Source organism: Nesoenas mayeri, assembly GCF_963082525.1.
Source record: "Nesoenas mayeri genome assembly, chromosome: 2".
In the NCBI taxonomy this organism is placed as follows: domain Eukaryota; kingdom Metazoa; phylum Chordata; class Aves; order Columbiformes; family Columbidae; genus Nesoenas; species Nesoenas mayeri.
The window spans coordinates 98,269,936-98,296,765 of NC_137543.1; the positions used below are offsets into that span (position 1 = coordinate 98,269,936).

A 26,830-nucleotide genomic window follows, 5' to 3' on the forward strand; every position below is an offset into this window, starting at 1 on the left:
GACTATACATACTCCTATTCTATATAAACACAGGAAAAAGCAAGTATTTCAGAATAAGGAATGGCTTCGTCTACAAACAGAGTTCTATGTATTTTCACACATGCTAACTGAAATAAATCTAAATGAATGGTAAATGCCCACCTGGAAATGCTTTTCATAATCAAGACAGATCTCAGAATTTCCTAAATAATTATTCAGTTTTGGAAAGAAAGACTTTTAGAAGATATTTGTTTTAACAACAACAAAAAAAATCTGAGAAAAATGAGTTTTCTGCATGTGTCTGACATCAGTAACTTGATATATTCACCAGACATTCAAGACTGATGCTACTATGAGCATTGTCAGTGGCACTGTCTCTGAAAGACCCACAGGTTCCATGGCTGGAGGCTTTGCAAGCACTACAGTGACACTGGGTGAAACAGAACAGGATCAAATCCCCCTCGATAGGAAAAGTACACAACAAAAGGGCAATTTTGGGGATTTGCTATTGTATGGTTTTATCAGAACAACAAGGAGGGCAGCTAGATGGTAAACTATACACATTTAGACTTTAAAGAATACAGGAGCCTAGCTACTCCTCCTCAGCTATCTGCAGAGGAAGAATATCTCTGACTTTTCCATCCTTTTAGCACAGAAGAATTTAAAAGATCTGTCCCCTCTACTGCTGAATTAAGGCCTCACTAGATACAACGTAAGACTCCACACCTGGAATTGGAAGGAAAAGAAAGTCCTTGCTTTCCCCCTCCATAAAAGAGATGGCTTTTCACCTGGAAATGTAGAACCACAAACACTGAAAATGTCTTTCAGAATGCAGCAACTTCCACTAGATAGGTAAATACATGTTGAGGTAAAATTTCCAGGAATAGCTTCTATTTCTAATAGCTATTGGTCTCCTGACCAAGCATAAATAGTAATAATGTTAGTAAGGTTAGTGTAGTTACACCAGCAAAACATTACTTTCTGGTTTAGCGAGTGCAGAACAAGCACCTTCTGATTGATTTTCCTCTTTTCTACGTGATATCCCATCATAAAAGGATGAAGCACTATCAAATCTTGGTAGACAGTCTTGTTCCAGCTACTGTAGTTCACAAGCTTCCTTTTTACATCTGTTTGAACTACTACTACCACCAAGCTCCAACTTATCCTTTAAGGATCTCTCTTTCCTACTTTAGAAAGGTTCTCAGAGAAAAACCTTTCAATCAACCAACTAGGAATAATGAAAGCCAGTAATTCACGTCATTTGTGCCATGATCCTGTAGCACCAACATTTTCACAAAGCCATCATAAAATCTTTCCATGCTTACTGAAAATAATCTACAAAATAGCTAACAACCCCCCCAAAAGCCAAGCCTTCTGCTATGTAAATCAAACAAAGCAGAACCAGAGTAGAACGAGTACAGACCTCCACTTGAAATAACTGTATTTTAACAGGTTCTAAAACAAAGATCAAAAAGGAATATATCTAAGCATTTATATTCAATTCCACATTGCCTGATGACTAATTTGTAAAGAGTGCACAAGTCTTCACAACTGAAGCCAAAATCATTTGAGGATACTTTGATATAGTGCCACAAAGGATATGAGCAGGAAGGCAGCAGGAGTTACAAATGGCCAAGCTCCATTAAAAGTGCTAATAAAAGAATAATGGAATTTCCTTGTACTATGAATAAAAAGTGTTTGGTACAGGAGAATTTAGACACGGAGAGCGATATCAAAGCTTCTGGTTCATCCGTCGCTTCTGCTTATTAGATCTTAATTGACTTGCTATTACATTTAACTTAAAATGCTGCAACTCAAAAAAAGCAATGATCCCATTCCAAATCTTGTCACACTAATTTACTTCATTCTTCATGTTTCTCAATTTTCAGAGGTCCTTACTATCTGCTTTACCAGCTCTTGTAAATAATGAAAGTCTGTCTACGAAAAAATATTTTGAAGTGATGGATTTAACTTGAAATGCTATACAATCATTAAAATTATAGAATGTACATACTGTTTGACAATTTTATTTTAAACTGTAACTTTTCAAGTTGCTGGCAACTATGGAAATCTCATAGCAATAACTTACCTGATAAATTTAATTCATTAATGTTTACACAACATATTTCCTTCTCACAGACATATGTATAGTTACACACATAGACACGTGTTCAGCTGTAGAAACAGGTGTACATATATACACATACACTTCTGCCACTTTCTTTCCCCAAATATAATACCTGGGTAATTTTTCCAATGTATAGCTACTTGGTACATGGCCAGGAAAAGAAGAGGTAGAGTTCAGAACGTTCCTTTGAAATATCTAAACTAAAAAATGTTTCAAATCTTTGTTTTTTGAAGTGGATACTTGCAAAATAACACATAGTTTGCAAAACAGAAGCAGAAAAGGCAGTCATGTTCTATGGCTGACAAAGTGTTAGAGGACATAGTACACTTGCTTAAAAAGACATGTCCACAAATGCATCCGAAATAGGAGGAACTCCCTGAAAATATTTATGAATCTACTTAACTGTCCTTCAATCTGCTGCTTAATGCTTTTGCATGATGTCTACAAAGACCTCATGACATAGTTATAGCACATAAATGCTGTGATCTGCCTCCTGGTTCTCCAAAACCACCTTGTAACAGCTTTAATTCTTTATTTCACATTGTAATGTCTCTAGGGAAGTGATCTTATTTTCTTATCCTATACTAAGGGATATAATAAATAAAGGGCTTTTTTACCAGGGTTACCAGACTTTATAAACAAGGATCAAATTATAACGATGATGTGTATTTCTTCTTCTTCCCCCAGACAACCGCCAGGCTGTTAGCAAAGCAGCCTCTTCCAACGATGCTTACAGAATCAATAGATAATTCATTAGTATCATGTATCTCAGGGCCTAATTGACACAACAGGTTAAGCCAACATACTCAAGGGTAACAGTTTCTCAACAGAGAGAAAAAAAGAAGGGAATCTGATACCACATACGGTCACTTTGCAGGATTTAGTGTCAGTCTATAAATTACACTTCTATGAGGTTAATGTGAGTCATTTGTTTCACATATCAGAAAATGCAGCTTTTCAAGCTTGGCTTGAAGAAACAAAGGAACATTTATATGATAGCATAATTTAAGTAACATGAATTCCCTAGCACTTTCAATATTATAATTTCCTCTCATTTTTGCATTAAACATGAAATCTAATTATCGTGAATGTTTGGAATTTTTAAAGCAATAAACGTAGGTAGTATTTTTCTTACCTTATGATCATATGGATTGTATGAATGAAACAGCTGGGAAAGATCCTTTGTTCTCTGTTTTTTCTGAAAAGTAATATTGATAAATAAATCGTATTAGCAAAGTTAAAGGAAAAAGAAAGAGACTACTGATTGAAAAAGCTGCATGCAGGTACAAACACATTCTCTCGCACTTTGTTAATAGAACTGTAGGTATGAAGTGCAATATTAAATATCACAGGAAATAATTACCATATATAATTAACATATATATTAACAATGTTAAAAACATATCCTTAACAAATAATAAACACTAATCTATGGAACATCAGTGGAATGTGTAAACAATTCACATTTGTTCTAATTTCTGCACAATAAATCATAAATAAAGTCTTAGAATACAGATAACAAAACTTGAAGATTAGGCTCCAGTCTTGCAAAGACTTGTCTACTATTCTAGCATGTACATGCAGTCTTGCTTTATAGCAGATTAGATTTAAAGGAAGTCAATTTAAAGAAGAATCATTTATTATTTTTCAATTTCTTTTGATGCTAATACTCTCATAGTCTTGATTATGGAAAATTAATAGGTGGTATGCCATTTAATGCTATGGCAAAGGGAAAGCAACTTCTTCTGTTAAGTGCAAAGATCAAAGACAAAACCTGCTTAATCCAGCTTCTATGGAAATCAATGAAAGAGCTTTCAGTGATTTCAGCAGATGTTAACTAGAATCTCTCAGCTGCATCCTATGGAGGGAGGGCAGAGAGAGGAGAAAAACACCCTTCATCTTCAACGCAGGGATGAGTCACAAAAAAGTTCAAAGTTCTATTACGTCAAAACTGACATTGACTTATCTCATAGCTTGGGAAGGCAAAGCATTGCCTGTTGGAAAATGCGTAAAGGGGAGACAACTACAAGAACTCTTTGCTTGTAGTCTCCACCATTGACTTACTGTAGCCATCATTTCTGCGAAATCTGTCTTCCAACTAAACTGGTAGGATCTGTTCACATTGCCAGCATGCTGGGAACGAACTAGACAGCTGCATGACTGCAGTATTTATTTTAATTTCTTGAAATTATAGGACAACTTGGTAATTTTTGATTATGAAAAATGACCTGTGTATTTCTTTTCTTTACACAGTTTTTATTTTCAGTGAAATGTCTGGATGCAGCAACTTAGTCATAAAAGCTATAACTTTAGTTACTAGTACAAATTCAAGACCATTGGATATTTCTGAGTCATTAAAGCTATAAGATTAATATTACTACTTCTGTAAGGTCCCCACCTACGTTTTAGTTACAACCACTAAAGAGTCAAGAAAATAATTTTTTACTCACTGTCTCTCTTCATACAAGAGCAGTAAATTTTGTTTTCACTATGAGGTTACTTCTGTCATAGACAATTCTATTTGTTTACCATAAGTAATACCTAACATGACTTGTTTCTCTGAGTTTACTAACAGGCTTTAAAACCAACAGATGTGATATTAAAGAAGACATTTCTGTCAGTATAAACTTTCTCAGAAATCGAACATGCCTTTGCCAAAGAAAAGATCTGCCTTAGTAGAAGAACCTTGGCTCTGTAGCCCCCATTAATACATCTTTTATTTCCAATGGAAAAAAACCCACTCAAGTGAAAGCATCAGGTAGCACAACCTGAATTCCATCACCACCCTACAATGACTTATTTCTTGGGAGTGCAGTTAAACACAATGAAAGTGCTTAAAATAATATAAAAAAAGGATTTGGAGAAATATAATGAATTAAAAAGAGACAGCAAAATTATTACAAAAAAAGGTTGCTTAAAAAATTGGTTTAATGTAGAGTGATGCAAGAAGTAGACAAAAGCATTTTAGTTTGGAATCTGGAGACCTCCACTAATTTTTCTAGGAAAAAAACGCCACAAAATCTAGAAAAAGGCTAATTCTTTCTTTTTCTACTAAAGACTATTTATCTTGTATCATTCTGACTTCACACAAAGTGATTTTGAGTATTTGTGTTGAAATAGCTTTAATAACACTTAATAAAACTATATGACAGAAACCCTCCTCCTATCCTTCATCGTCTGACTCTGACCAAAATGTTATTTACACACTCAGATGGACAAGATGAAGATGGCTTTCCTTACACAACACATTGACATAGTCTTCCACTTTTTATTATAGGAAATTATGATTTCCCTCCTACCTTTCCATGAAAGGTAGAAGTTTTGCTTTTTGTACAAAACCACAATACTCCTGACTGGGGAAATGCTGGAAATTCATGACAGAAAAGATCATGGAATGAAGCTTCTGGAGATGCACGTGAAAAAATGCTGCCTCCAAATTCACAGGATGCCCTGTATGCTTAGCTCATCTAAATCTAAACAGCATTTGACTACTTTGTGGGAACTCTGAATAGATAGGGACAAAAATGTCTTCAGCACCGAGTTAAGGTTGCTTACAGGTAATTTGTGTCTTTCTAGAAAACTGAGCTCAGCTTAACTCTGATCTCTAAAAAACAGAAATATAAAACTTCTCAAAACACAGAGACGAAGAAAAGGACAAGGAATTCATGCTGCTATAATGGTAACCTCTTGAACTCCTACACGAGGCATTAGCCACAGGGTATTAATAGTATGTTTTTTACCTGAAGAACAGGAACAGTTCCCAGCTCACCTGCAAGAAGTATAAAGTGCAGCGTAAAGCACAGTGTAAAGCTCAGCATAAAGCAGGCCTCTTCATGTTGAGATGTGACAGCAGAAAAGAAGGAGCGTGAAAGCTCCTTCTCCTTCATTGTCTCCGGCGGACTATTTCGGTCTCTAAACTGCCCTGTATCTCCCCAGAATTTCTTTCCTTGATGCAGATTCATACTCCTATTTCTCTTTCCTCTGCTTAGTCCAACATTCCTTTCAAGTATTTTCTTGACCAATATAAAAATACTTTTCTTTCACCTGTCTCCTGCTCTCTTTTGTGTTCTGATTCTCCGTTCCTTTGTTCCGTACTAATAATGCTAACAAAATCACATGGTAAAAAGACAGTGAAAAAATCCTTTTGAACTTAGGCAAATGCAGCGTCCCATGGTACTGTTCCACATACAGCAGCAGTACCGCTCTCAAATATCCTCACAGATCCACAGAGAATATATTTAAATCTATTGTCTTTCTGAAAAAAATTCAAGAGTCTCTCCAAAGTCACCACACAAATTAGCACATGCAATTTCCAAAACCAGAAAGATTGACAGCAGAATCAGACTCATTTCCATATTTCTCTCAGGCCTGCTGTATATATTGATGCTGTCTATCTTCAGTGACCACAGCATGTTTCCTTAAATCAGGTCATTCTTGGCAGCAGGTAGACTATCAATACTCAATCTGTAGTTACTTGCTTACTCAGCCTGGCTGTATTTAATTTTGGTGCAAGAGCATTTGACACGTAACAAGCCAGAGATGCACGATTCTTCCACAACTTTTCCGGTACTAGTTTGCCAACAGGACAGTCAGAGTCACGTATCACTTGAGATAAATATCCTATGACTAACCAGACCAGTAGAGCCTCGGTCTGAGAACTGAGTGCAATCTCCTACTCACGCATCAAAGTGAGCAGCGGTGTAGGAAGTCGGGGTTCTTTAAAGCACGAATAGCAGGTCATCTGGGGAACCCCAGAGCAGCGCACTATGAGTACAGAAGGAGAAGCTTCTCCTGGGTGGAGGGTGCTGCCTGCAGCACTGCTGGCTACAGCCAACAACGTGTTGGAGTCTGTGGGAGCCCTAAATTTACGACATGCAAGACTCTGGACAGGAAGTTCCCTGATGGACAGATGTATGTATGTGTGTGCACATGCACACTTTACAAGGGCAGAGATTTTGTTAGGCTGAAAGATTCTAATGACTCAATCATGTGCTGATTTAAATTTTAAACCCATATTCCTTAGTTTGTAGCACTTAAAGAAACATGATTAGGGATGCGAAATAGATAAAGAGATACATTCAGAAAGTATGCTAAAGTGGGCCACTAAAAATATATGCACATGACTGTAAAAACCATTTTTCACTTTTCTGTTTCAATAAGTTTTAAAAATGGCACATAAGATGGGACATACAACAAAGACACGTTTTATTTCTATATTTAGCTGGAAAAGCATGTGAAAGCCTGATGAAAAATGGATCAGAGTGCTGCTGCAGGACTGAGTTAAATACTGTAAAATCATATATGCATGTACACATAAGTATGCCAGAATGGAAGTGTTTCCTTAAGCACAGCAATACTTTTCTAAGTGAATTATTTCAAGGTTGTTAATAAAATACACATAAGTAATTCGGTGCTTCTCAAAAGACAGGTAGTGTTCAACTCACAGTTATAAAAAGAAGAACCAGAAACCAACATCAGTTAATGACATTTCTTATGATAACATACATAGACAATGTGAGTAGCAAAGGAACAACACATTACTATAATTTCATTATTTCTGCCCCCTGTAAGCATACCAGCAAGTAACACATACTTTGCTCTAAATATTTCCTTTGCCTTTCTCCCATTTTCTGGGCCTCAGATTTTTAAGGTCTTCTTTTTAACTACTGAGATTTTTTAAAAATACATCGGTCACCTGAGATGTGTATTATATGCTTAAAGTATGGTAACAATAAAGGATCCTTTTACAACACATCTGCAATTATAAACCAGTAAAGCCAAGAGTTAGTGATCTTGGTGTTTGTACACTTTTTTTCTTTTGCATTGACTGTCAGTAATAATGAAACATTTTCTAATGCTTTAACTGGACTATGCTGTGGATTATTATCCTACTTTTGATCAGGAAATATCACTTAGCGAACTAATAGGTAGAATATAAAAAAGCAACTGAACAAAAAACCCCCAAACAAACAAACAAAAAACAAAACGTGCAGGATGAATCACTAAAACTGCTTAAAATATTTCTGAACAAGTTAATAATGTAGAAATTTTTATTCACTACTTCAGAAAAATAAAGCTAAACACTTTTTTTCCCCAAATAGTGGTGTGAAAATAAAGGTAAGGGTATCCTAACAATACATTTTTATAAACAGAAATTACTTCAGAAAAGTAAGTTTAGAAACATTGTGGGCTCACACTTGCATATTGCACTTGTTTGGTGATCCTCTTGTCATACTCAGGTGACAACTACCTGTATTTCAGGTGATATTAATGTAGCCAAAAACTTGTTTGTTTTCCTTTCAAGCACGCTATTGTAGGTCTAATGATGTTTATTGTGAAGAATTACAATATTGCTGAGATATTTTTATTACAGATTACTTAGGAGTAGCTTATATGGAATATTCTCAGTTTTTCATGTAGGAGTAAAAGGGACAAAATTACTTCCTTTAGACTTACTTCCTTTAGATTCCACTTACAGTTTTAAAGAGTCTATTTTGACCTTCAAGATTCTAAACAATTTCAGTCTAATACCACAACAGATCTGCAGATTTTACCAGTTCCACTGAAGGTGTCAGGCTCAACATATTGTCAGGAAAGTTGTCCTACTTTTGTTTTCCTGCTTCCATCATTTAAAATCCCTCTCAGTAACAAGGACCCCTATCTGTTTCCTTTCAAATATTTATTTTCCTTTATGATCACAGTGAATAGTAATGTGTGAAGGCAACCAGATGGATATCTTTATTTCCGTTCTCTTCCCTCACCTACCATTCCTCTTTTACATATTGCTGATCAGAATTAAAATCAAATCTTATTTTACCACAGCAACCTTAATTAATTTAGAGCTTAAAAGCACCTTGCACATGTGAGCATGCTAGCAAAGAGTGTTTTTCATTCAAACCACATGAAACTTTGTGAGCCTAAGCAGATTTTAACAATAACTTTGACAAACTTTGGGAAAAGAATGAAGCAGCTTTGCAAGTATTTTCTCTATTTTCTTGGAGAAATCATGGAGGCTCCAATGTAACAGACACTTGCAAGAGCAGAAACCATGACATCAGAGCTTTCTTTCCTGAAATGGCACATCTAGTGCATTTTGTGTTATGGTATCCTTCAACACCAGTGACATGTATTTTCTGAGCAATAATGAAGCTGTGTTTTTCTTTTCCCTCACATTGTATCTGCGATCGCAAAACTGCAAAGGCCTCGAGGAGCTGCAAACTCTAAACTTTTAGAAAACAGAATGGAGTTGGGAGCATCCTACCTAAAGGCACTGACTGGCCTAACTTTACTCTCCAATGAGTTACTTGGCAAAACATCAGAGAGAGAGATGTAGTTACTACTCCAACCGAGGTACATTTAAAACCCTTGCTTGGAGATTCAATCCATAAGTCTCAAATCTGTGTGCCTACAGCCACAATATAGATATGAGCCAAGCCACTGAAACTGCCATGTTATCAAAGCTGACAGATTGCTTTTTGTTCTGCAAAACTGTTTTAAAAAAAGTGATCAGAAACCAGTGAACCGTTCTCTTTGACCTTGAGTTATTCAGTACATCACCCCCTCCGAAATGATCCTGAATAAAATGTTGTGCCCCAGCCAGATTCCTTGATAAAATCATAACTGGTGTTCATTATGCCCTTGTGTCCGTGCCCTGTAAGGTCTGAAAGGGCAGAAGTGACAATACAGGCTTGACAAGTTTTCTACTTCCTATATGAACTCACTCCTAATGATATTATTGCTGTCCTTCTGGTCACACCTGTAACAAGACACACAAAATCATTTGGGGATCAGCTAGTCTTTTTGACTTAACCTACATTAATTACTACGTTAAAATAGATTCACTGTTGTGCATTTCATTATTTAGCTAGGTTTAAGAAATTGCTTTCTAATATTTTTTTATCCATACATGGAAAATATCACTTAGTGTACAATGTGTTATATTCAGAAGTTTACCTCAATGTTACAGGATGGTGGACATATTTTCTTGCTCTAACAACATACTTATATATTCATAATTCATATTTTACATACTCTTTAGTCTTTTGTGTAATCACTGATTCTTTCTAAAAAAAAAAAGCAGAACAAAGTTTTATGAGCTCATGCAATGTGTTTTTTGTCTAAAGGAGGAAAATAAAAGTAAACGCACCTTTACTAACTATATTAATCTAGCAAATGACCACAAACTTTAAAGTGATCCTGTCTTCAGGATTATGGCAACATGAATAGTCATGGTTTAGTCAACTTTACATTTTAAGTAGAGACTAGATGATCTTCAGAGGTCTCTTCCAACTCTAAGCATTCTGTGATTCTTATTTATGGAAATATGCAAACATCTTCAAAAAACAGCATAGGATCATTATTAGATCATCTGTCAACCTAATGGAAAATTATTTATTGAAGGAGACATTTGCAACTGAACCATTGCTACCACAATTTCTTCCTTCTCACATCCCACATAATTTCAGATATGTAATATAGACTCTTAAAACTTATGTATTTTACAAAAATTACTGAATTGTATTCCATCTGGTACACTTGAGTTCCCTGAACTTAGTTTAGGATTAAAGTTTTAAAGTTTGTTATTCCTGTCATTTTTCATAAAAAAATCTGCCCCTTAGCAGAAGATAAATTATGCAAAATTTATTCTTAAGACTTTTACAAAGAAATCCTTACTTTCAAAAGAGGCCTTCAACACTTCATCTTGAGAGTCTTTAAATTTGGTATAATTTGTAAATGCTCTGGCTCATTTATGGTAGATTTTCATGTCTGAAATTCATACTGAAATTTCATAATCTATACATGGTGGGTATTTTCTAAGGATGTCACCATAACTGATTAGCAGGACTGTTTAACTCGAGAAGATTTTGTAGAACAAGAGTATCTGACAGAAACTTGGCCAGAAGTATCAGCCATATTTCAAATTAGATTGACACTACATCAGAAATAAAGTGATTGGTCACAAGGTACAGACTGATTTTGGATCTATTTCATTATTGCGCCCAGCTATGCAATTAAATAAACCAGAATGAATTGCAAACTACATTTTAGTAATGAACAATAATTTTTATATATATATATATATATATATACATATATATATATGTTAAGCTCAGGATATTTATAGGCTTCTATAGATATACTCAGGACTAGCCTGCCTGCAGTGCACTCTTTTCCTTTTTACGATTTGGTAAGATATCTGTGTGCTCTATTGCACAACAGCAGTTTTGAAAGCATCAGGTTTTCCAGCATTCCAGAAAGAATAAAAAGAGCAGAAATGCTCCAGAAGGTTCAGTGTGGTACCAACAGAGAGTGGTAAACAGTACTCAAGTGCTTGCTGTGTGGGAGGGAGCACTCATGTACCCACACCACACAAATTCACTGGACGCACAAAAATTGCCCTCTCTCTTTTACCGTAATCTATTATTCAGTCCTCCACTCCACTTTTCAGGTATTCCATGTTCCACATGGATTTTTAGCCCAGTGACCTGAGGTGCAGGCACGGCAATGAAAACAGTGGAAGATACAAGTTCCAAAGCCATCAGTGACCTGATCGACTGTGATGGCTTTGAAGGAGTGTACTTGGATTATCAAAGACAGATGAAGTTCAAGAAAGGGTCACCAAGAACCCACCTCAGGATATTTCAGTGTCCTTTTCTTCCAAAGCACATTTAATGGGCCATCATAAATGCCAGGATTTGCAAATGATGGACAAGCTTAATCACCTCCATTATATATATAAAAAAAAATCAAATGCTCATTAAAAAACGTTAAATGCATGCGGGTAGGTATAAAAAAATTACAAGAATTATATTGATAAATCTATAGTGGATTTTTTTTAAAAAAAAAGAAATAAATTTTAAACCAGATTTACAGCACTGGCAAATTTTATTCCTGGCATCTAAAATAACAGATACAGACAGCCAGAAAACACACACAAGCAGAGCCTATCTATGCTAAGCAACAAATATAGTAAAGTAGTGAAACTTAAATGATTTCAGTAACATAACATCAGACCTGGATAGGTTCTTAATTTGCTATCTGTGTTAAGTCACCAACTATTAAATCTAAACCATGCTCTCATTTGAGGAAGTCGTGAATTGTCAAAGCCAAGCAGGATTTTTCTGAAACTATTATAATAGATTTTTCTGTTCTGCTGCATACATCCAATTTCAGGGATTAAGTTAAAGGCAGTACCTCCTTATGCCTACAACTGCTGGCACTGTTTCCAGCTCTGAGCGCACTGGTTCATAAAGTGTATTAAAATACTGAATTAAAGAAAAATTCCCAGTATTACAGAAGCTACCTAACTGTAATTCAAGAAAAAGTTACAAAAAGACGCAGTTAAAACTGCTTCCATGGTTCTTCTGCTTCATTCTGAGCCAAATAAGAAGACAGAATGACCCACAGAGGTCCCTTCCTTATGAGCCTGTGTGAATGGGTTCCATAGGCCTCTATGGATTTGGATGGAGTTGTTAACATAAAGCAGCAGGCCAAAATCAGTAACAGTATCTGCTGAAAATGTAGCATACAAAAATTTTCCAAGGACTAATAAGCTCTGGAGAGTAGTACTCATGCCAAATCTGCAATAACTAACAAGCTCGGGACAACAACGAGCTGTTCAATCTGTTCAAGGCCATCACGACCAACACCAGACAAAGAGATTCAGACCACATCCAAGCAGGTGGTGACTCCTGTGTGCAGTTGAAGACTGCAGAATTACATTTATATTAATAACTAAAAGAACAAAGATCCCTCTGAGGGACTTCCCAAGCACCCAGCTCAAAGCCACAGGCCGACCCTCCATGTCTGAGGGCACAGCCCGGACCAGCCTCCAGCTGCTGCTTCACTGGGAACTACTGGTGAGCGTGCGAGTGAACATCGGTGACTAAATGAATGTGTTGTGCAAACAGCTATCTCCTTTTAACAATAATGGTTTGGTTCTACTAATAAGAGCTTAATGAGTAAAAGGTGTTTGAAAACATCTTTGTTGCTCTCTCTGCATCACTTCAAATCCCTATCAGGGAAGATGGAATTTACAGAACAGTCCTAACACTTGCTGTACCATTCTAAATTGAAGCCCCAGATCAGAGTACATAACTCACAAAGGAAACAGTTGCAAAATTTCAGCTATTTTTTTTCCCTCATGACACCTGCCTTAGTGATTAAATCCTTGTAATTAATGGCAGAGGCTTCCAATATATTCCATGCTTGTGTGCATTCACGCAGTTTGTAGTATGATTTAAATGTAACAAAAGTAAAATAAATTTCTGCACTGAGTTTATCCAGATGCCATTTTATATGAAGTTCTCTTGAAGAGCAATGTCATAACCTTGAAAATTTCAATGAACTGAGTTTATGTAGGAAATACAGAAGAATGAGGTACTCTTCTGCATTTTTATAAGCAATTGCAATGGATGCTAAACCATAAAAGCCTACAAAAACACATAAACAAACAAACAAACAAACAGCAAAACAAACCTCCATGACACCACTAAACTCATTTCACTAAATTACGTTTTCATTTTTTGACTTGCCGAGAAAAAGACTGATAGTGAAAGAATAAATTTACCTGAGATGCTGATTACATACATATTTATACTGGAGGTAAAAATTGTTTTCTCCCTTAAAATCAAAGACTAATCCACCTTATCTACAGAGAGTACCTTCCTTCCCCTCTACTCAGCACAGGAGTATATGGTATACAAAACTCCTGATGCTATTTCAGCTTCCTTGCAACTAAAATCTCCGAATTCCATCAAGGTTTCCAGATGGACTCAGAGGGGAAGTATGATGTGTAATGAATGCTCACAGATGCTACAGATCTTACAGGACTACACTTTACTATGGATGGCCAACATGTGGACTGTACATGGCTACAAGTATCAACCCACAAAATTATATGATGTTGGAGGTGTATTCCGAATCTTTGCAAATTCTGTAACTATCTCTGGCTTGACAGTGAAGTTCAGTAAGAACTCTGCCTCTTCGTCCACATGTATATTGTCCACATTCTATTTTCCAGTGTCTATTAATTCTTTTTTACAACAACATGGTCTAGACTGAGCCTATAGCTCTACATTTACTTCAAGATGCTCAAATTTTCAAACTCAATTTGTATAAAGTTTATGAAGAAGCTGTTGGTAATTTTCATTCCAATTAGTTTCTGCTGTAAAAACAAAATTCAAAAAAGTAGAACACCAGCTTGGTTTCCCAAGAGTATTTCCTGTCTAGCTTTGAATTTTGACTTGCTTTCTCAAGAAAGACAGTTGTGCTCCTTGAAAGCGTAAGATTTCTATTCTACTAGGTGCCTGAAGTACACACCAGATTTAAGATTTAAGAGCCACGGCTCCAGGCTGGAGTCAAAATGTTCTTGTCCTTCTTGGGGCTCTGGCTGCACAGCCCAGCTGTGACTGTGCAATTTAACTCATTCTCCAGATTCAGCTATGAACTGAATTTTCAGCAGCTCCATAGGCAGATCAATTACAGCTTTCCAAAAGGGTATCACTTATTTTAAAACCTACTGGCTCAACTGTCTCCCACAACAACAAAAACAGATTTCCATTTCACCACCTGGTCAAATAACTTAAAATGGTTTGAAATGAGCTGAAACTAGCTCTAAAATAAAACTGTCTTTAAGCTTTTGTAAAATTCTATTTAGCAGCTTTGTCTAACCACACACACACATATAAAAATCTACTCACAGGTAATTACCCTCCTTTGAATTCATTGCACAAACCCACAGTTCTGGCTGCACACCGAATGGTGAGCACTGTGGTAGATTTAAAGATACAGTAAAAAGAAGTCAAATGTTTTAATCATCTTTAAAACAGGGAAAAAGGAAGGATCCAGCTTCTATAAGTCATCGAGTTTATATAGTTCCTGGAAAAATAGGGAGGAAAATACGCAAAACTATCTGTAAGAATCCAGAAAGCAATACAAAGAGTCAAGACTGATTAGCCTCTAACCAACAGCTATATCAATCAAAATTAATCTCATCAGAGAATAACTGGGCTTGTAGATAAGAGAAATCATAGCTATCTTGATGGTTTGTAAGGCTTTCTGCAGTACCTCACACATTCTTCTCATAAAAAACATAAGGAAACACGGTGTAAATAAAACTACTAGGGAGCAAGTACAAAACTTGCTGAAAAATATCAACTTGGAATACTTAGACGATTCAGTGACAAACACGAAGGATTATATATTGATTTTTCCTTCATTGTCTGCCTCCCCCTCTGGCTTTCACATTTTTAACTCCCTAGTCCCAAACTTGCCGTAAAGGTCTTCACTCAGGTCTTCATTCTGGCAGAGTAGCAAGCAGTAAATAAAAGCACACTGCTGAAAAAACAAAGCACAGTACAGAGGTTCAGCAGTCAAACTCAGACATTAATCAGTCTTGGCTTCTCTTACACATAAAGTACATTCTGCATGTTATACCACACATTATTGCATGTGTTGGGGGGGGTGTCAGGGGCCAAGCATCTTTGATACACCAGAAGCAGTTATCACAGCTGCATCTAATTCCTGGGGCGTGTAATGCCATTTAGTCACAGAACTTAACAAGGGAGCTCAAAGGCAGTGGTGGTGGACTAGAGTAGCAGTACTGTTGAATAAGGGGTATTGTTCCTTTTCCTAATCTCTTCTCCTTTTCTCCCACGTCCTGATCTCCTCAGCTCTCTTCCTTAATTTTAGAAAAAGAATATCCCTACATATTCCCACTGTATGATCTTTGGACTGGCTGCCATTTAGCTAAGGCAAGAAGTATTACTGATTCTGCTGTGCCTGTGAGTATAGGAAACAAGGAAGATGGTCCCGACCTTTCTGGGCATTTGAATCACATTAACTCAACAACATCATCCAAAGTTGCACTCTGTCACCTGCAAGTACTTAACAGTGCAATTGGTTCTCTGGCATATCAGAGAGTACCCGAAACTCTACAAAGTTATTTCTAAATCCATCCCAGACAGCAGATAAGTACTTTCCTTGCCCTAGCTCCGACCCTGGCTTCCCTAGGCACATTGTGCCACATCACTACCCATCAACGCCTAAAGCACATGTTCAAAGGCAAGAGCAGCCCTCAGTTGCCAACTCTCCTTACTGTCTGCTCAACAGGGAGCCTACTCATCTTTTCTTTGATGGTAGAACTGCAAGGTATAGCTGTGCTCCCTTTGTGAACACAGCAAAAGGTGTCCCTTGCACAAGCAATGCTATTCCAGTTGCTGTCCTGCTGCTTGGAGTTGAGAAGTGCTGATAGAAGGCAGCTAATACTGCCTGATGCAGGAACGTGGTTATTTCTCAATCAGCCAGGGCCAGCTTGGTGACACAGAGGCCATTAGTTATTTTGAATAGGTAAGAGCACATATGTGGCCACAGAAGATTCAACTGTTTGTGACTGGAGATTAAGAACTACAAAACTTATATCCACCCAGCAAAGGAGGAATTAAACATCATACTGTATCTGCTGGTACTCAAGAATATCTGTTTCTAGTGCCTTGTAGAATTTTAATGGTGAAGAAAGATATGAACAATCTGCAGCCAGACATGAAAGGGTGTCAGGAAGGTTCTTGGAGACCTCTGAGAAGAAGCAAAAGCAAAGAAGCTTAAGAAAAATAAGTAACCATCATAAAGGCATAAAATATACGGTGGTTGGTTTGCTCCCACAGTAATGGTCAAATACAGCTTGTCTGGCAGACAACAATGAGAAGGTGCATATGGCATTATGCTATCCTTACAGTAAAAAGTCCTTTAGTGCATTATCTCATGCTCCTACAGTTGGTAAATACAGACCTAAGTGATGATCTGATTAAATGGAGAGGGATAAAATGTTTTTTTTCCTAGTAACAATGGGTACATTTAAGAGATAAAATGCCCAGTACATAGTTGGACAAGGTTTTATATTCAGGAGGAGTTTTGCCTGGGCACAATATTGGTGGGATGGACAGCAGAGGGGCAAACCACCTGCAGTGTGCTTGGATGGACACGGCATGTTTGTACAGAATATAGGCTTGTCCATCCTTGAACCAAAACCAACTGCTACGCTAGGTCAAGTGCTGCCTGGGATGAAGGCTGCTGAAAACTGAGCTTTTGGAGACTCCGTGGACATTTCAGATATGAGACAGAGTCTCATGTCTTTGTCCACCATGGACATGGCAAGCCCACCAAGCCCTTTATGTACTGAAAGACTTCAGTAACGCCCCACCATGTACCGTAAGTGAAAATAGCCTGTACCTACTTCTACTTCCAAAGCAAATTATTTTTTGAGATCAAACAGTAGTTCAGTTATGAAGTTTGTAACTTGGTTATTCACCTCAGTATAGTAAGCACAGTGCTTAATACAGCTAACGCAGAGAGAAAAATTTAAGAAGATACTCTTCAGAGGAATTAAAAGAAAGGTTCAGTAGCTCACTGGCAAAATTTTATAGCTGGGAGCAAGATATTTATTTGATGATATATAGAAAGAGAGAAGGAAAGTGATTGTAAGAGAAAGTGAATATAGAGTCTTTTATCTAGACATCACTTTAAAAAAATATAATAATTACACCAATAATTGAACCTTAATTGATTACATTATTGAAAATACATATAGATAGACTGGAATCCACACTGCAGTTGCAGGCAGTGTAATTATGAAGCTGCAGTCACATTACTGCTCTCAATTCAGCTGCCATCTCCTATTCTCAGTAGAGATGAACCTAATTGTACCTTACTACAATCCCCATTTTCAAAATAGCTACTTCCTCATGTTGTTTCCCTGTGACAGAAATCCAGCTTGTTCTGAGGTGAGGATGTCCATTAACGTTTTCAGAAATTGTGATGGACCAAATCTCAAGGACGGATAGAGAAATCTCCTCAAAAGTCTCCAGACAAGTAATAGTGACCTTCAAAAAGTGAAGGACAGAGAAATTAAAATTATCAAGAACATAAGGTGCTACAGATCATTAATTTTAGAGAAAAAAAAAAATTTTACACTTAGAGCATTCTGATCCTTTGCAATGAAGCTAAAGATAAAATCCCTGCCAGACACATATAAATAATATTATCTTACATTGCTTATTAAAATACTTATCTGACTAGAATCTGTAATTTGAGTTATGCAACTATCAGTACTATCACTTTTATGACTGAACGCAATTGGGAAATTGAGAAATCCAGATTCATAATAATTACCATCATAATAATCTACAAAATAGCATTTCACACTTCAGAGTGAGAATTTTCTACAGACAGACCACTGGAAAGAAGGAGCATCCAGACTCCCCTCTGAAACAATGTATTCAGCAGTAGGTGGATAAAATGAGGGTAAAAGCCAAGAAAAACAAGATTTTGGAGTAGCTTTTAACTTCTGATCAATATCTTGGCTTGTTTTTCATGTACATGAGTCAGCATCAATGCAAATGCTTATTAAAAAGCAAAATAAAACACAAACAAAACACGACAAAAAACTATGACTAGTTTTGCTTAAATGTGCTCTAACTTCTCTCTGAACTGGAGACAACATTTATGGTAAGCGTAATTGATGGCTATGAAATGATGAGACCATTTAGACAGATGTCTGATTCTCCATGGACATTTTTTCTCCAGTAGAAACAAGAAAGGCCTGCAGCTTTAACTGTCTTTTCTGAATTTATGGTGGCAGAACTGTCCATCTGGATTAGTGTCATCTGCCCTTTTAGAAAAATATCAGTGCCTGTAAGGCTTTCAAGGATAAATTATCTATGTGAAGGGAAGATTCTATGTTGACCTACTGATTTTTTTTCTATTAAGGTAAACTCAAATGAGGGTTTTCTCCAAAAAGGCAATTCTATTTTCAACTTCTATCAAAACTATCCACTAAAAATTTAAAACCACTAAATGATACTATGCTGAATACTCCAGAGAATATTCATTTTAGTCCCTAAGAGTCATAAGGGCTTCCTGAAAAGAGTAACTTAGAAGGAACTCACAAGGCAAATATGTAATTATTGCAGGTGTGATATTTGGGCAGACTCACTGTGGCTGTCTCGAGCCAGAGCTGGAGAAGCAGAACTCACTAAAGTGGAACAGTTTGCAAACAGCAATAGGTCTGTCCATTGCAGTACTACTGCAAACCTGAAATTATATAACAAATCCATTTGGTCTTCAGAAAAAAAAAAGACAAAACCAGAAATTGGCAACTTGCTCACTGGTTCAGCATCTGTAGTTAAATAATACAGCCAAAATTCTTTTCATAGAAGTAGATCCTACCAACAGATTCACTGCAGAGGATAATGTTATGAAGATCCTCTAAAAGCACAAGCTCGCAAGTTCAGGCTGGTAATATAGTGTACCCCAGGTATACTCAGGTGCTTGCACATAACAGCTGTATGTCACTTTATGTGCTATTTCTTTCCCTATGCAAATGTACTAAAATGAATTAATTAAAAGTAAGATGACACAAATCGTATTTTATTGAAGGATGAAGGGGTAAGAGAGGATAACATTGATGGCAAGGTGCTACTTAATTGTTCTAGCAGGGAAATATACACAAGTTACTCTTGGCAAGGAATGACAAGTGAAATGCCTGTCTAGCCTTGGTAATACAGGAAAGACCATCAGCTTCTGTCTAGAAGTAATGTGAATATAAACCATAAGAGATTAGCACAAGTTCTTCCTGTTCTGTTTGACTAGTTACTCTCCATTTCTACAAAGAGATAAAAGAACAAAGGATCTCATAACACAGGATTTTTGAGGGACTACAGGGGAAAAAAAAAAAAAAAAAAAAGAGAAACAAAATCTATTAATTCCAGATTTTCACCAGCCCTGGATTAGAGGCCCCATCTTCTTTGAAGGTTCTAATTCACTGAAAGCAATAAGTACTAGCGCTACAAATACGAAGAAAGAATGTAAAACTGGGTTAAAATGACATTACCATTTTCCAAGTAACACTCCTAACCACAGAACAGCTAATGTTCTTTTAATAATTTAGCTCTTCACATACTGTCTTCCCATGGCACTCAGTTAAACAGAAGAGGGTATATTAACTTAAGCTCTTTGCACCTCCTGTGAAAATAGCACACTTAAAAACTTGTAGCTGAAGGAATGCAAACCTGAAACATAAATCAATGCTTTGATTTTTAAGCTTACTAACTTCCAAAAATTACATTTCTAGTTTGTTGGGGTTTTTTTTTTTTTTTTTTGTTTTTTTTTTTAAATTTACAAAAGTTTGCAAAAAGCATTTGAAACGAATAAAAATAATTCAACAGTGTGACTTGGTTACACTAAGTAGACTACAGCGGCTATTTATATTTGAGAACTCAGGATTATGAGATAGCCTACAATAAATGAGCAGTCATTGCTCAAGCTGTACAATAAAATAAACTAAAGAAGTCATTTCTCATTTTATGTCTTCAGCAGCTGATACATTCTATGGAATTTGTGGTATACACTGAGAATAAGCAGAAATACTTTGTTTAACTTTCAGATGTATAAGCAAAGGGATATAAGTACTGATACGTAGTTTTGACTTTGTGTTGGTGTACTAGGATATACAAATTGAAAGAAATGGCTTTTTTATTTAAAGTGATTTACACTGTAGGCCTACATTCTTACACTGAAAGGAAATATAAGTGTTATTTATGCTCATAATAATGAGATAGTAATGAATTACTGCACAGGCACCAGTCTTGTATAGTTTCTTGTTGTGAGATTCAGATTACAAAAATTACAAATTCAATTTTTTAAAAAATAAATCAAAACATGCCTTAGATGTGTTTGGTGTTGTTATTGCTTATAAATAGCTATTTATATCAAGCAAAATATAGTCAACAGCCATCTACCATCTATATCAAACTGTATATCAGACTGTTACTATTATGGGAATCTGAGGCAACAATGCTGGTAGTCAGGAAGGGTTACACTTCTCATTCAGAAAGAAAGAAAACCTGAAAAGTGAAAGATTAAATGCCAATTTTATCATTGGCCTTTAACATGCAGGCTGAAGAAAGCCAAGTTTATAAGCAGTGTATAAGGAGAGTCTCAAGAAGAAGTTGCCTGCAAATTTAATATTTGACAAATAAATCAGAGATTATCTTTGCTCTATTATGAATACTTCACATAATAATTCACAATAAGCTTGAAATTGCTGGAGTCACAAAGGTTTTAAAATGGAAAAAAAGTAATATGCATAATCAATCAGCTAACACTTTTGGTACTTACTCAGCCCCAACTTGCTAGAAAGAAGACATGACTTCAGTGTAACAATTATTTTACCCTTCCTGAAATCTGAACAGTAATTTATATATGAAAATGCATTCAGTCATCTAGGTAATCTCTAAAGGCAATTTAACAATCATTTCACTTATTGGACTGAAAAAAACACTTTAACTAAATTGTAGCATAGCTCTGCAGAAAATCTACATTTTAATTACATGCTTTATATATTTAAAGACATCTGAGTACACCATGTACAGTGGCACAAAAAAATGGATCTTACCACTGCAGCTGGAACTTGATGTAGTTTTGCAGCTGGGGTTCCTGGGCGTGGGTAAAATTGATTAATAAACAAGCTTGGAAACCTGTACTGTTCCACAAGTTTCATTGTTTCTTGAAAATCTTCATCTGTCTCTCCTGGAAAACCACAGATGATGTCTGTAGCAATTGTTATACCAGGCACTCTGTAAAGAAAGCAGAAAGGAACACTGAACTATGGAAATGGAAGAGTCTTGCTCCTTTAAAGGCTGGTGTGTGTGGACTTATAACTCTTCAACTTTACCTACAGAAATTGAGATCTAAAATGGTGTTTGGAAAAAAAAAAATAATGAGAATTTAATACCATTGCTTGGTAATGAAAAATGCATTTGGTACTCAGCCGAGAGCAAACGAAACAGAAGAATGATATTGCAGAAACTATTCGATTACGATTGTGACAGAAGAGTAAAACATCTGGACCAACTCCTCTTTGATTCAAAAATTAGAGGTGATCAGCAGAGCTTGGCAATTTATTGAATTCTGATTGCTTAATCCACAAAACTTCTAAGACTTAGTCATTAGAATTTGTAAACTACTCTATGTTTTATAAGATGCTGGTATCGAGGTAGAACAGGATATTCAAAAGAGGGGACTGACATGCCATATAACCTAGCCATTTTGAACAAAATTGGCTTTAGAGCCAATACAACATCTCTTAGTCACAAGTTAATTTCTATAACAACTCAGTATTCCATAACGTCAGCATATGCCTTGCTTTAAAATGAAAACAAAATACTTAAGGTTACAAATGCATGAGCACTGAGCTCTGTTGTTATGCAGCAAGGTCAATGTTTCCTTACTGTTCCCCTCAGACTGAAAATGCAGAACCCTCCACACAGCAGCTCAGGAGAGGGCAGCAAACAGAGGCCACAGGTTGTGCTGAAGGATGCACAGCAGGGGGTGACATCAGGGGGCCTCAGCTGAAGTTGTGTCACAGTAACAGTCTTAGACATGGTGGTCACACGTCACTGAACATTTTCCCCAGCAGATGTTGGAGTGGCTGTCCCTGCTAGGGTCGAGGCTTGCACTCAGATGAAGCTTCGGACTGTGGCTAGAGCCTTCCAAGTGCAAGGCTGCAGGGAGTCCCTGGGGGCTCTCTCTGAGGCCAGGGGAGATGGCCTTCTGTCACACAGGAGCTGTCTCTCCAAGTGGAAGAGTTATGGGAGGATGTCAACAGGCATCACAGAAGAGAGGAGGGACATAGACAGAATCTTCTCTGCAACTCAAGAGCCTGAAGACCCTCAGCCCTCATCTATGGTAGAGAAACAGGTACTGTCCACCCCTACTACCAAGGGAAGCCAAACATCTGGAGATGGAAACGATGGAGGCAGCTGACTTCTAACAGCAAGAGGAAAGATCTTGCCCCACCTAAGAGCTTACAACTGCAAAACAGGTTCCACGTCCTCAAAGTCAAAGAGAAGATGTGCCGACAAGCAAAGTATCTGGTCTACCTAACCCCTAAACCACACAAGGCTAGGAGGAAGAAGCAGCAAGTCATTGTAATGGGTGACTCCCTGCTGTGGGTGACACAGGTCAACCCAAACAACCATTTTGAGAGGCCTGTTGTCTGCCAGGGACCAGGATCTGGGATGTTGTGGGGCTCACTTGGCCCTCTGACTACTACTCCCTGCTGTTATTTCATGCATGCACAAATGATAACTGTGAGTGGAAACCTGGACAGTATCAGAAGTGACTACAGAGCTCTGGGGGGCAGTAGTGAAAGGCATGGGGGCTCAGGTGGTATGCTCCTCATCAGGAAACACTTTTTTACTGAGGGTGACTGAGCACTGGCACATGTTGCCCAGGGAGGTGGTGGAGTCTCCCTCCTTGGAGATATTGAAAAGTTGTCTGGATATGGTCTTGGGCAGCCTGTTCTAGATGGCCCTGCTTGAGCATGAGGGTTGGACAAGATGATCTCCAGAGGTCCTAGCCAAACTCAGCCCTCCTGTGATTCTGTGACACTGACAAGAAAAATGAGTCCTACAACCAAGAGATTACTGCATAGTATTTACAGAGCACTCTGTGTGACTCAGGAGATGTTAACTCAGTCTTCCAAATCTGACAATAACCAGCTGGATGACCAAGTGCCCTATGAGAAACTGTGAAACCACAGAACTGGTTTATATCCAGCCTGCTGGCGTAAAGTGCAAATACTGATTAACCTCTTAGGCAGAGGCAGAAATGTCTAGTGCTCACAAGTGCTCAGTGCTCCCTACTGACATAGATGAGACTGTTTCCACAACACAGAGTTGATTCTATACTATCAGTAACAATGCTAAACTGGAGAAAATATGATTTATGAAGAAAACTAAGAACTCTATACTGGTGGTATCTGATTTAAAGCTGGCCCCGTTTCAAATGGGAGAATAGATGAGATGACTCCCAGAGGTCCCTTCCAACCTCAATAATTCTGCAGTTCTACAGGCAAGGGAACTGCTAGGACAGATTTTTTCAGGGTTGAATGGCATAAAGACCACCGCCACAAGCAAAGCTCACACCTGAGTTTGAGAAGGGGTCTCCAACCTAAAGAAGTGGCTTTCCTTCATCAAGACAAGAGACAGTAAAACTGTAAATACAAACAGAAGGAATCCGAATGACATTTATAAAGCATTTGAATGGCCAAAGAGAACTGTAATTTCTTACTAGAGAGTACATCACTGCAGAGAAAATAATGCCGTGGTCACAGTGGGTGAAGAAACTTGAGTTTGAATAGCTGAAAAAAAAACCTCTTGCAACAATGAGTTCTACTGGAACAGGAGAATCTGTTGGCAAAAGACCCAAGAAAGGGGAAGCAGAGAATACTGTTCTTAGTAATTTGATTAGGTGCAATATTAGAGCATCCATAGTTTATATGCACCACAGCAGCCTTCATACAAACAGTATATGGTAGTAAATATTCTTTGTGATTTTTTTTTTTTAAACTTAAGAAATTCATTTTTTATCTTTGTATCAGAAATAAGCCTGTATTAAAGCAAATGTCTTAGCCTCCTTTTTACATGTCTGTATATATAGTTAGCTGCACAAGAATTTATTAGACATGATATTATTAGAACCTTCTTTCACCTTTTCCTTATGAAAAATCCCAACAAAAGAAAACAAATTCTTTCAATTCCTTTTTGAGCTCATTAATTCAGACTCCATCATTTAAGATGAAGTTAAAACATGGCATTTGAATGCCAAATCAGAACTAGTATTAAACGGAACATTTTCAAGGACTTGGTCCAATAATCTTAACTGGGAAACACAAGCTGAACACTGCACAGAACTGCAAAAATCCCCAGAGCTGTTGGCTAAACAGCCTCAATTACCATTGCTTTCTTAAGACTGACAAACTGCAAGGCATGAAGTTCTGCTTGATATCAAGTAACAATAAAATTTGTTAGCTTTAAGGACTGAGTGAACAGAGGATCACTGTATTCTGCAACATGATTTCGTTCACATCACAAATATCTTCTGCAGTAATGGAAAGCTCATGGAAGAAAAAGTACACTACTTTATAAATGAATATCATATAACATCAGCTGCTATTTCTCAGAACATGAACAGAACATTCATTACCTTTGACAAAACCATTATAACGAAGTTATTTTAACCATTTTAATGACACCATTGGCAACAGTCAAAGCATTTATTACCAATGGTAGTAGTAATACTATCCTTTATAAGGGTTTTGTTGTTTCTATAGCAACCTGAATTATAAGGTCCAATCAACCTAGATACAATAAGATATGCTCTTTTTCTCCATAACACCAGTTGTCATTCAGTTAAAAGGAAATTACATATTTTAAAAATTCATAAACTCTACAAATGTCTGAACTCCATTTGGTGATAAGGTGTTAATTATCTTAGTAATTAGATTTCTTCCTGGATGGAATTATTACACACAAAGAAAAACTAGAGTATGAAAAGAGAATAAGGACCACAGTGTATTCAGCAACAACAATTAATTACAGTTCAATCCAGTATGACTGTCTAAAATATGACATAGAATAGTGCATTTTTATACCACTATAGGTTATGTGGTTTTAAAAATAGTTTTAAAAGGGAGAAAAGCGTGAGACTTCCACTCAGAATAAGATCCAGTTACTCACAAAAATCAAGCTCTTAGCCTTTCTCATAGCACTGATGAACAACAATAAGTACAACTGGTTCCATATGCAAAACATAATTTCTTAATGAAAAAAAGAGAGAAAAAAGATATAATTGCAGAAAAATATAGAACACCTATACACTTGAAAATTAAAGCGAACTTTGTTCTGACAGTGTGAAGGCAAGTAGTAGAAAATTCCTTATTATTGTGTATAGGCAGATTATGTTTAAAAAATTGTCCCAGCTATGAAATATGATGCAAAATTATACAAGAACAACTTTTTGTGCATCGGCAAATATAAAATCATTTTTTGAAATCAGATGCAGTTTTTCTGTTCTGAAGTAAACAAAGAAAAAAACTGCTGAACATCCCCAGTAAGCATTTTGTAACATTTATTACATAAATGCATTTGCAGTAAGCCTAAAAATCAAATTGCAGCAAATATCTTCTAGGGTCAGCAGGGAAGCTCCAGCTCCACAACACATTGTTTAGTGAACCAAGAACACACAGTGGTCCTTATGGAAGAGAAAATTATTTTTAAAAAGCAGGAAGTTGCTTCAAACATACAGAAGTCTGGATGCTCCTTGTACCTTAGCTGATGGAGGTGTTCAGTCTGTTTCAACACTTCTGAGAATAAAATGACTTAAACTTTGCCAGCCATTTTAAACCCTCATAATCCTGACAAACGCCTAGAAAGACTGTGTGCAATCATTTTTCTGGGCAAACATAAATCTTGCAGGATGTTTTCTCTGAAGGCATACTATTGTCTCCATTCACTTAACTTAAAAAAAAAAAAAAAGAAAAAACAGAGTCCTAAGTTGACTCCCAGTTGGGACATTTTACAATAGAATTGTGGACTTTCAGAAAAATATGAATTTGAGGAATAATTAATGCCATGTATAAGATCATACAACCCTAATACTTAGGGTTCCTCAACATTCTTTCCTTTGTATCCCCTTACATAGATAAATCCCTTCCACCTGCTCAAGTAGATTTATGATTTGTCATCCTGAACTAGCCCAGCAATACAATCACCATCATGCTGGGCAGTTCTGACCATCCAAAACCAAGCAACTGCTTCTTCTTACAGTAGAGAAGTGTCCATTTTGGTGTGATGCTGTGAGGACCAGCACACCTGGAAATGATAA

General features: G+C 36.8%; 1 protein-coding gene across 3 annotated transcripts in view; it reads right to left on the reverse strand.

The window, feature by feature from the left end:
* CDKAL1 (CDKAL1 threonylcarbamoyladenosine tRNA methylthiotransferase) overlaps window positions 1–26,830 on the reverse strand; it is a gene marked incomplete at its 3' end in the record, with an annotated part of 411,084 nt that overhangs the window by 87,504 nt on the left and 296,750 nt on the right. For all 3 annotated transcript variants that reach the window (XM_080340058.1, XM_080340057.1, XM_080340059.1), the window contains 2 exons: window positions 21,558–21,738; window positions 3,243–3,305 (listed from right to left, as the gene is read on the reverse strand). In XM_080340058.1, the coding sequence (XP_080196184.1) occupies window positions 3,243–3,305; window positions 21,558–21,738 (244 nt within the window). The remainder of the gene's footprint in view (window positions 1–3,242; window positions 3,306–21,557; window positions 21,739–26,830) is intronic.